Here is a 10,188-nt window from a genome sequence, read left to right as displayed (position 1 = left end):
TTCCCCTGTCTGTCATTGTATAAAGAGAATGTGGAGTGCTTTAGCACACCTCCCTTGCACGGGTGAGTTGGAGAAGACAGGGTCACCAACATCAGAAAAAAGGATGCTCCCGCACACCGTCTTCATTTGCAGTTCAAACTTTACATATCGCAACGTTTTGGTCAGATGACCATCATCAGGCAAATAGCTTCCTTTTTTCTGGTGTCATTGTATAAAGCCCATGTGTGATTGGTTCCTGGGTTTTCTGTGATTTCGCAAGTTGCTGTTAATTCAAGTCAAGTCCGCCAGACGGATCTTCAGAGCAAATTTGAAAATGATCGCAGATTCGTCTGGGTTCACCCAGGCTATCAGGTCTTTTGACATTATATACAGTGGCTTGGCATGACTATACAGATAGGGGCGGGGGGAGTATATAGGCCTATTTAGTAGCCTAGTTATACTATTTAATATTTATTTTGAAACAAATCAATCCCTATGCAACTTCCTATGAGTTACAAAGTATATGTTAAGAATGTTTTAATAAGCGTAGGCTGAGCTAAAAAATAAAAATGTCTCCTTTTTTACCTTTTCTGAAAGCTAGGGATCACAATCATAACACTTAAATGTTTAAACAGAGACAGCAGAATTTGATACAATTATTCAGGGTTTAGCAAAACTCCCATGTTTACTAAAATGTTTGCAACATACAGTCAATTAATGAAAGTGCTACACCTCTGCAATGATAGCAACACAATCAGTGATGTACAGTATTAACTGCAGGCTGATATATTAACAACAGAATAGATAGATAGATAGATAGATAGATAGATAGATAGATAGATAAGAAAGAAGGTGATTCTTGCGTTTCATGGAGCGTGCCTGTAATTTGCAACACTTAAAGGCCAGCCAGGGTGCTTACTTGTGCTTGTTCCAGACTTCAGAGGTCATGTCAAGGGTGCTGGTGCTGTTGACCTTAGGCTGGACAGGAGCAGGGTGTTCCTCTTCCTTCCCCACTGTGCCAACGGGTCCTCGGGGGATACCCCAGCCCTGCAGTGGCATGGGGCCGTCCCCCAAACAGCAGAGGATCTCCCCCCGCCGGGGGTCAGAGCGACAGGCATATGGGGGTGCACTAATCCCCAAAGGCTTCGAGTGTCGAGACAAGTGGAACAGTGACATATCAACATATCATAACGTATAGAGGGACACACAGTACAAATGGGCCATCAATCAATAATGGGCCACTGTAGACCGCTCAGCCAATCCCTCTTCATGTGGTCCTGGATCTGGTGGTGGGGGTGGTGATTAACTGTAGCGTAATGCGAGGTAAAGCATGCTGGGTGACAACAACTGTCTACACAGAGGAGTCAACAGGTCAGCCATCCTCAGGACTCAGGCAGGAGAGGGAGGGGGATCTGACTACCCCTAATCAGGCCACTGTTCCCTGTCAGTCAGAGGAAAATGGCATTTATGACCAAGCTGTGGTCAAATTTTCTGCAATAATTACAGACAAAATGATTATTGGTAGTTAAGAATAAATAATTGAAAAGAGTTTGTCTTACTATAAAGACGGAAATGGTCGTGGTAATTGACATTAGGCTACATGAGTTTCAGGTAATATTAAGTTCTAACATATAAAGATGTCATAGATTTAGATTGTGCGTAGCCTAGCTTACTTAGAACGCATGTATGATATTAAAAAAGGTTAAGCCCACTTTTCTATTTAATGGCAGAAACGTTTATTAAGCCAGTCCCTTTGACAGCGCGCCGTGTTTAGCATGCACCGGATGAACTTGACATGTCGAACGGGAAATGATTTGACGCTGTCCTTGCGTCTAAATTTAATCGCGCTCGAGTAACCTCCGACTGTAAACAAGTCAAGTCTGGTGTATTTGTATGATAATGCTTTAATTGACCAACTACCGTACGACGTCATAAGGGATGTGAAGAAATGTAAAAGCGCAGGAGGCGCTGGTGCAACTTGATCACTATAATAATTCTTCAGCGAGTTAGCCTACTTGAAGCCACTGCCGCGAAACAAACATGTCGGAGCCCAGCGGGAAAAGATTAAAAACCAACCTGCCGATCTGTAAGACGCACCGTGTATTTGTCGGTAGTAAGGTTAAGCAGAATCTCCCAGCAGTCGTGGAGGAGAGTCTCTGTGGCGTTTCGACCTTAATTTTGGAAATCGCTTACAGACTTCAAGCACTGGTAAGGGGTATCAGTTACACTGACTTTGATGTATTAGGATTACATTGTTACGATAACGAATTATGGGTATGCATAGCATGTATAAAATAAAGATTCACGGGGGGGAATTAATAGCCTACAATATAGAGATTTTTATGTATAAACTTCCTTGTATCCTTGTATCAATCATAGCCTACACCAGTTCATACTTAGGATCGAATGTGTTGGTATGTGACGTCACTGACTGTGTTAATAAGCAAAGGTAAGACCTACATTAGTCAGAAATCAGACATGGAAATGGCAAACTGATAAAATTATCTGCAACTGCATTTTTTAATTATTCAGTAGGTCTACACGGTTTATTCAGTATTGTAGCCTAGGCTACTCCAAAGCAAAAGCAGTCAGACAAGTTTCCTCATCTTAAAAATTCAGAAGATATTTCCTCATCACCTTGATGAAACAGTGGACAGAAACATTCTATATTTGTATCAATGACTGGACAGTTGCACAGTTTTAGAGAGCACATTTGTGTGTTCATTGGTGATTGGCACAATGCAAATGCCCAGTTAAGTGGATTAAAGCCATAACCGTGACCTCAATCTCTGTTCCAGGGAAAGATATTTGAACAGGATAACTTGGCCCTTCCTAGAGTTGCAAGTTTCTTCCAACTGCAGTCGGAGAGGGAGCAGGAACAGGCAGAAGCCATGCTCCAGTATCTGAATGAGCGTGGAGGACAGTACTGCAATAAAGACATCAAGGTAAAGCCTGGCCTTCTAACAATGGCTGAGCCATCACATACTCACAGGCATGGTACTACTACACAAACCTGCCCAGAGATATGAAGATGTATTAGATAAACATGTGGAGATAAACACATCAAATCCAAACCTTGACCACTGACGACCTCAGAATTCTCAAAAGAAACTACTTCATGATACAACACATACACTTAAAACATGCTATTGAAAATCTGAGTAAATCAATTGGGAAAAGTGTGAAAATACACGCATTAATGTCACAGACTGCATAACTGCAGTCTTGTCTTTCTCTTTTTAAAAATAATTAATGAACTATTGGACCTACGGTCATATCCTTCCTGATTTTTCCTCCTGAAAATTAAAAGAAAGAAAGCCATTAAAAAATAAAGTAATAATAAATAAAGTAAAAGGTAAATGTAGGAAAGAAGGAAAAAGATGGGGAACTTGAGTATAGGGGAAGAGTGTAGTCGAGGGGATGGAGGTGGGGTGGGGGTGGGGGGTTGGAAACCCCCCCTGGGGGTTGAGGGGGATCTCTGTCCTAATGCCTGTCGGGGTATACGTTTCCTCTGAGTTCCGGAAAATTGGCGAGATTAATGTGGTGGCAGAATGGCGGAAGGACACTGCATTAATTGTAGTTCCAGATGTAAGCCGTGGCACGGCCACTGGTGATGTGTGTGAGGCTCAGTTCCTCTCTTGCGCTGGGTTTTATGAGTCATGTATAATCAATCCGGACTGGGACAACTTGGGGTCCATCAGCAGCAATTTGGAACACCTTGTTATCCATTGATCTGCCAAAACATTGTGTGGTTATAAATGTTCCTATTTTTCCATTGTGCAACCATGTTTAAGCCATACATTGAGTTTTTACTTACTTTTATATTTATGTTTTTAATTATTAATAATGTATAGGTTGTATTTGTTTCCAATTTATAAAAGTAATTTGATCTTTGACAAAAAAAAGGTCAAACAGGTGTTGCATGAAACATGGACTTTCCGACCAAAAACATTCCTTTGCACAGTTGTTGTTTATTGTTTTATTGAACTAAAAGCAGAACAAAAAAAAAAAACCAGAAAAAAAGACTTCAAACCTTTAAAAGTTTAACTTCAAATTTTATCCAATGGCATTTGTAGACAATTTTTTCCCAAGTCTCTGTTCTCTTTTGGACCTAGTCAGCATAGGATAACTTTTGTGGATTTTTGCCCATTGTGTGTGTGTGTGTGTGTGTGTGTGTGTGTGTGTGTGCGCGCGTGCGTTTGGCAGAGACCCGGTAGTGAGGCGGTGTGCGGTCTGCTCCCTGCCCTGGAGTTGACACTGGCGCAGTGGAAGGAGGAGATGGCCGTCATGATGGAGCTCTCCCAACTCGCCCGCGAACACAGCGACCCTCACTCTGCCAGCGTGGTCAAGAGCCGCTTCCTAACTCCGCTCGTCCCGAAGGTCAAGCTGCTCGGCGACCTCTTGACCAACGCCCGGAGAATGGGCTGCACGGCTGATGGAGCGAGTGGCTACGGAGAATACCTGATCGACCAGCTCCAGGAAGAACTGACCTCCAGTGCTTGAGCTTCCTCACTTCCTGCTCCTCTCTGATGGGTGCATAAAAACCAGGCTGGTTTAGGCCGCATCTGAATCTGTCCCGTCTGTGCCTCTTTCTCTAGTGGTTCTGTTCAGCCAAGGGAAGTTTAACCTGTAACATGTCCGCTTGATTTAAAGTGTTTTGTAGAGAGTGTTTTGTGACTTGTAGGGAACTTTTCTATAGGCTGACCTGTCAGTATTGGCATGGGAAAGGCAGGCCCGTTTTGAATTATAGTAGTAGGCTGTATTGAATGTTTTCAGCACAGTCACATTTAAATTGTAATAATAGACGACTAGTGAATACACTGTTCCTATGGCCTTTGTGAATAGATTCTCCTGAACTTTGTTGTTCCAAAGATATTTTCCTTTTGAAATTATTTTTGATTAAAAGAATATATATTCATACACATTTGTAGACCAGCCATCACATTTGTTTGACATGACATAAATTGTCAGACCACAGTATTTACGTCTGTAGTCACATTGACACATTATGCATCTGTAAGAAATACTGGACTGTCACAGAAGTAGACATTATGCACTATATTTTGGGAGCATGTCAAAAAGGTGTGGCAAAGGTTTTTGCCTTGTCATTTTATTGTGTTTATTTTTTGAGCCTTCACAGTATTGTCTCTATTTTGAACTTGAACTTTGAAAAAGACTGTTACAAGCATTTTGAAATAAAGTCTTGAATTCAGAAGTATATTTTTTATCTAGTTTATTAATATGATATGAGGTTGCATGCAGTGGCAGGACTATAGTGAAAGAATAAGAGGTTAATTGTGATGCTTATAATATCAGGGGTCACTGAGGTCAAACAAGCTTCAAACGATGGAGCAGGCTTATAGGCCACTTGATGAATTTGCCATCTCAGGATGGGCAGTACACAATTGCAAGAAACTCACTGCTGCCATCTATTGTCGAAGGCTGATAATCTGCAACGCTGGATGAGAATCATCCATTATGATGGTCATGGCTGTCACATACAGCCTGCGAAGAAATGTAATCCAAAATCAAAGGAAAACACCATTGTGGATAAATGCAGAAACAGACACTACCACAGTGGAGATATTTTTTGTCAAAGAAAAAGGTTACAATATTGTTACACGAACGTTACAATACTGATTCTATGGGAACACTGAAGGCAGTAGTATAATGTGATATGTAGGCTAGGCCTATATGAGGCATTTTATTAAGTGGCATCATTGGTTTCAGGATATTTAGGCCTCATCGTTAATTGCATAATTACATATGGCCTAGGCCTACCACCCAACCCAGTTCAAAATCAACATGTGATATAAGACAATTGCATATTCAATCCTTAATTAAAGCCTAATATTTGACATTAGTATCGTCTCATGTGAGTTGAATTATTGTTTCACATATTAACATATTTTACAGCAAAGGTAGGCTGATGACAAGACCTCTTAACATAAAAGTATACCTGTAATATCTAATGACGTCATGCTATCTCTTAATGTATGCCTTTGATGGGCTCATGCCATTCTTTGCTCTAGATAAGTAGCCTACCCGGAAGATATTTCGGTTAGGCTGCTTAATTGAATCAGCCCACTCGTGGTTTAAACATGGTTGTACAATTTATTTTGTTAACTACTGGCCGACTTTTTCAAACTTCTACAGAAAGATAAGAAGGAAATTTCGTTTTTATTTTTAAACAGAAGTTTTTCTTTTTTTTTTAGATCTTGCTACTAACATCGGTGATGTAAAGTTCCATGGCACTTTGTAAAAACCTAATTGTTTGCACGGATCGCCATGTTCAGGTTGCGCAAACTCAGTGTAGCCTAATCAGTGTTCATAAGCTGAACATTGGTTATTGTCCCTATATTGATACAGTTATTAGGGTAGGATATTTGAGTTATGGTGATGATTATAGACTGTTAAATGACTATAAGTTAGGTCTTGGGGTAAATATTACCGCATTATTTTCTACCCCACGCCCACACTACGGCGCACATTTCCATTGGACAGCCTGGCGAGGGACCACGCCCACAAACTTTAGCAAGTAGCATAAAAAACACTCGAGCGCTCTCATCAGCAACAGGTACCACAAGGGTACGATCGGCCAGAGTGGAACAATTCTTCTCAAACGCTCAAACAGTTTATAGATTTGTCAACTGAACAATTGGGCCAAACGTACCTTGTGTTGTGATAGCTAACAAATCAAACTCGTGCGTAACAGAATCATTCTAACTTTGGCACAGAGATGGAGTTGTCGGATATATCCTTCCCCATAGCGTCTGCAGATGACTTTTATGATGACCCGTGTTTCAATACCAATGACATGCATTTTTTCGAGGACCTGGACCCAAGGCTGGTTCATGTGGGCTTGCTTAAGGGAGACGACCATCACATCGAGGACGAGCACGTACGGGCGCCAAGCGGACATCACCAGGCGGGCAGGTGCTTGCTCTGGGCTTGCAAAGCCTGCAAAAGGAAAACCACCAACGCCGATCGCAGAAAGGCGGCCACCATGCGTGAGAGGAGACGCCTCAGCAAAGTAAATGACGCGTTCGAGACACTGAAGAGGTGCACTTCTACCAACCCTAACCAAAGGCTTCCGAAAGTGGAGATTCTCAGAAATGCCATCAGCTACATCGAATCCCTCCAGGCTCTTCTAAGGGGTCAGGATGAAAATTACTATCCCGTTCTGGAGCACTACAACGGCGACTCGGACGCATCCAGTCCCAGATCCAACTGCTCCGATGGAATGGTAAATAAATGAACAAGCACCATACAAACATGCCAGTTGAGGGATTTTACGTTTTTCAAAATATACATTATAATAGCAGTTATTTGAAGTAGCCTACATTCATGACACCGATTGAATGACTTAATTGACACGGTATCGACATGTTGAAAATAATCCATGCCTGATCACTGATCAATTTGACAATTTTCTACTTTTTTTTAATCTACAGATGGATTTCAGTGGTCCCACATGCACGTCCCGGAGGAGAAACTATGACAGCTCTTACTTTGCAGAAACACAAAATGGTAAGTGTTGGAGCATCCTTTCGCGTATCCAGAATTAACTGCACATTTTTACGCATTCATAATTCTACTTTACTTCAACAACAGTCAATTATAGCTCGTTTTTCTCTCCCATTTTCTCCCACCAGATAACCGAAACAGTAAGAATTCCGTAGTGTCCAGTCTTGACTGCTTGTCCAGCATTGTGGAGAGAATCTCGACAGAGACACCCGCATGTCCCATGCTGTCGGTTCAGGAAGGATCCGAGGGAAGTCCCTGCTCTTCCCAGGAAGGCTCTATCCTCAGCGAGATAGGAGCGTCCGTGCCATCCCCCACTAACTGCGGCCAGCCACCCCAGGACCCCATCTACCAAAATCTTTGAAGATTTGATGAAGAACTTCGCCACAGTAGCGACGACAAAGGCAGTGGAATGAACTGCACATTTCTGAAATGATCGCGACCACGAGGAGAACAAACGGACTGTAGTGTTTAGCTCTAAAGCTGTGTATGCAGAGTGAAGAAAACGAATGCAAACGAATGCATTCTCTTTTCGTCTGTAAGAAACGGTGATGGTGTTCAAGCGACTGGAGGGAATTGCAGTTTCTTAAATAGGCATTTCAAAGAATTTCAATGTGACCATTAATATAAGACTGTTTTTGTACATATTTTCCTTCACCAGTTTATATGAATATATATTTTCTTTCCTGACTTTTCATGAGAAAATAGCCATTTTGAATATAGGCTATAATAAATTTAGAGGACCAGTTTTGTATATGTGTACATGTAAATAAGAATTGTTAAAAAGCATCAAACAAACAAAACTAGCATATTTAATTGTTGCCTGTTTGGGACGCTTAGTTATTTGTGTCAGATTGTTATACTTTATATTTATACATCTTAAAATGTTGTCGACTGAATTATTAAAATAAATTTATTTATAAAGTAGCATTAATGTGTTGTGAAACTGTTTGATTTTAGCTCATTTATTCATCCTGCTTCATGCAAGAATAATTACCAATTTCATATTATAGTGGCCTAATCGATGTAGTGCGTATTAGCCTACATCGATATTCCACTGATCCATATGAATTTAAAGAAAGCTTTTTATAAACCTTATTCTGGTGTAAATGCATGAATGACAACGATAAAGATAGAGAAAGTGAATTGACTTAAGAGTGTCCAGAGTGAACACAGTATTCTAATGACCACATCCACCCCGCCTAAAAATATATAGGCCTAATAATTTTTATTAAGAAAAGACAGTCATCTGCTAACAATAGACATGTATTATAATAAACATAAATTCTAATTTTGCCTTAGCCTTACTTTTTAAATGTATTTGTTGACCATTGCCACCAATTTATCTTGACACATTTCATGAAATATGATAACATGATCAATTATGACAGCTAAATTCAGTATTGCTATAATTAATCATATTTTATATGCAGTTTTACCGCTTTGCCAAGCTTGGATCTATCTGTAGCCTACTATTTAATAGCCCTAGTAAAATAGCTCCAAGAGGTTAGCAGGTTCGTTCTAGAGTTGAAGTGTCATATTGCAGATATGTAGAAGATCAGTTCAACATTCTGAATTGCTTTAATGTTTCTGCAATTTACTACATTGGATACCTCATATATTATTGCGAATCAAATAGGCTATTTCTTTTATTTAATGAACTACACAGACGTCCTTCGCTCATGAACATTTTAAGGTAGGTTATGAACTCACGGCACGGATTACATGCAAGTGTGGATTTTCTGCTATTTCCTCAATGATCATAGATAGGCTCATATTTAAATTTTGTAGTTTATGGACAACAAAAACAATTCGAGAGAGAAAAGTCAAAAAAGAAGTTTGCGTTATAACGTATAGTGTGAAGAATCTCGTTGACATTGGACTCTGATTTCGACTAGGGCCTACATGACGCCATATCATTTTGATGAACATTCATCCCGTACAACTAAGTCGATCAAGTTTACCATGAACATGTCGAACATCACAGGTTTTTGTAGGCAACGGGCTTCCACTTTCTTGAAGTGTATGGGGCTCCGCTCGTTTACTCCAAACTCCCTAATGACGACAGTATGGCGCCATCATGTGTAATCATAGGAATACTACACAACAAAGTTGTTCTCTCTTTCTCCTTCTCTCTCTCTCTCTCTCTCTCTCTCTCTCACACACACACACACACACACACACACACACACACCACACAGAAATGTACATTAAAAGGTCACATTTCATAATAGCCATGGACATCAGTCCCGAAGGCAACCCTTAAAACTAAAGGTGATAGAGCTTTTTCTGTTGCTGCCCCTAGACTCTGGAACAATCTCCCTATAGAAATTAAGTCCTCTCCCACCATCAGTAGTTTTAAATCAAATTTAAAGACCCATCTATTTTCTTTGGCCTATAATGTCCATTCATTTCTCCCCTTGTTTGGTTATTTATTTTTATTTTATTTTATCTTATTTCTATTTCTTTTCTGCATTATATTAACTGGCATCTAACTTTACTGTACATCTTTCTGTAGGCCTATAGTAGTAGTAGTTTCAGTAACCATATGTTTATTTTTATCTACAATCATAATATGTTTATTATTATTATTATTATTATTATTATTATTATTTTGTATTTTCATTTATTTATTTGTATTTTTTGTCATTTATGTCTTTATTTTTTGTTTTTATTACTGTTTAT

At 40.0% G+C, this 10,188-nt stretch overlaps 2 protein-coding genes across 2 annotated transcripts; both read left to right on the top strand.

The window, feature by feature from the left end:
• The first annotated feature begins 1,765 nt into the window (after positions 1 to 1,765).
• On the top strand, positions 1,766 to 5,197 carry zgc:172145 (uncharacterized protein LOC559095 homolog). Its single transcript, XM_042109190.1, has 3 exons — positions 1,766 to 2,187; positions 2,778 to 2,924; positions 4,186 to 5,197. The coding sequence occupies exons 1-3, from the start codon at positions 2,020 to 2,022 to the stop codon at positions 4,480 to 4,482; spliced, it is 612 nt and encodes a 203-aa protein (XP_041965124.1). The 5' UTR covers positions 1,766 to 2,019; the 3' UTR covers positions 4,483 to 5,197.
• Positions 5,198 to 6,566: 1,369 nt separating this feature from the next.
• On the top strand, positions 6,567 to 8,395 carry myod1 (myogenic differentiation 1). The gene is made up of 3 exons (XM_042109187.1): positions 6,567 to 7,225; positions 7,434 to 7,509; positions 7,635 to 8,395. Exons 1-3 carry the CDS (start codon positions 6,719 to 6,721, stop codon positions 7,865 to 7,867), a joined length of 816 nt encoding a protein of 271 aa, XP_041965121.1. The 5' UTR covers positions 6,567 to 6,718; the 3' UTR covers positions 7,868 to 8,395.
• Positions 8,396 to 10,188: the final 1,793 nt, after the last annotated feature.

Source organism: Alosa sapidissima, chromosome 11 (assembly GCF_018492685.1).
Source record: "Alosa sapidissima isolate fAloSap1 chromosome 11, fAloSap1.pri, whole genome shotgun sequence".
In the NCBI taxonomy this organism is placed as follows: domain Eukaryota; kingdom Metazoa; phylum Chordata; class Actinopteri; order Clupeiformes; family Clupeidae; genus Alosa; species Alosa sapidissima.
Note: the sequence above shows the minus strand (reverse complement) of the source record. Positions and strands in the feature narration are given on the sequence as shown.

Bases quoted from the DNA above. Each gene is read 5' to 3' on its own strand.
- myod1 (XM_042109187.1), top strand. From the start codon at position 6,719: ATGGAGTTGTCGGATATATCCTTCCCCATAGCGTCTGCAGATGACTTT. The intron at 7,226-7,433 runs GTAAATAAATGA...TTTAATCTACAG, and splicing joins CCAACTGCTCCGATGGAATG to ATGGATTTCAGTGGTCCCAC. The intron at 7,510-7,634 runs GTAAGTGTTGGA...TTCTCCCACCAG, and splicing joins CTTTGCAGAAACACAAAATG to ATAACCGAAACAGTAAGAAT.
- zgc:172145 (XM_042109190.1), top strand. From the start codon at position 2,020: ATGTCGGAGCCCAGCGGGAAAAGATTAAAAACCAACCTGCCGATCTGT. The intron at 2,188-2,777 runs GTAAGGGGTATC...TCTCTGTTCCAG, and splicing joins CTTACAGACTTCAAGCACTG to GGAAAGATATTTGAACAGGA. The intron at 2,925-4,185 runs GTAAAGCCTGGC...TGCGTTTGGCAG, and splicing joins ACTGCAATAAAGACATCAAG to AGACCCGGTAGTGAGGCGGT.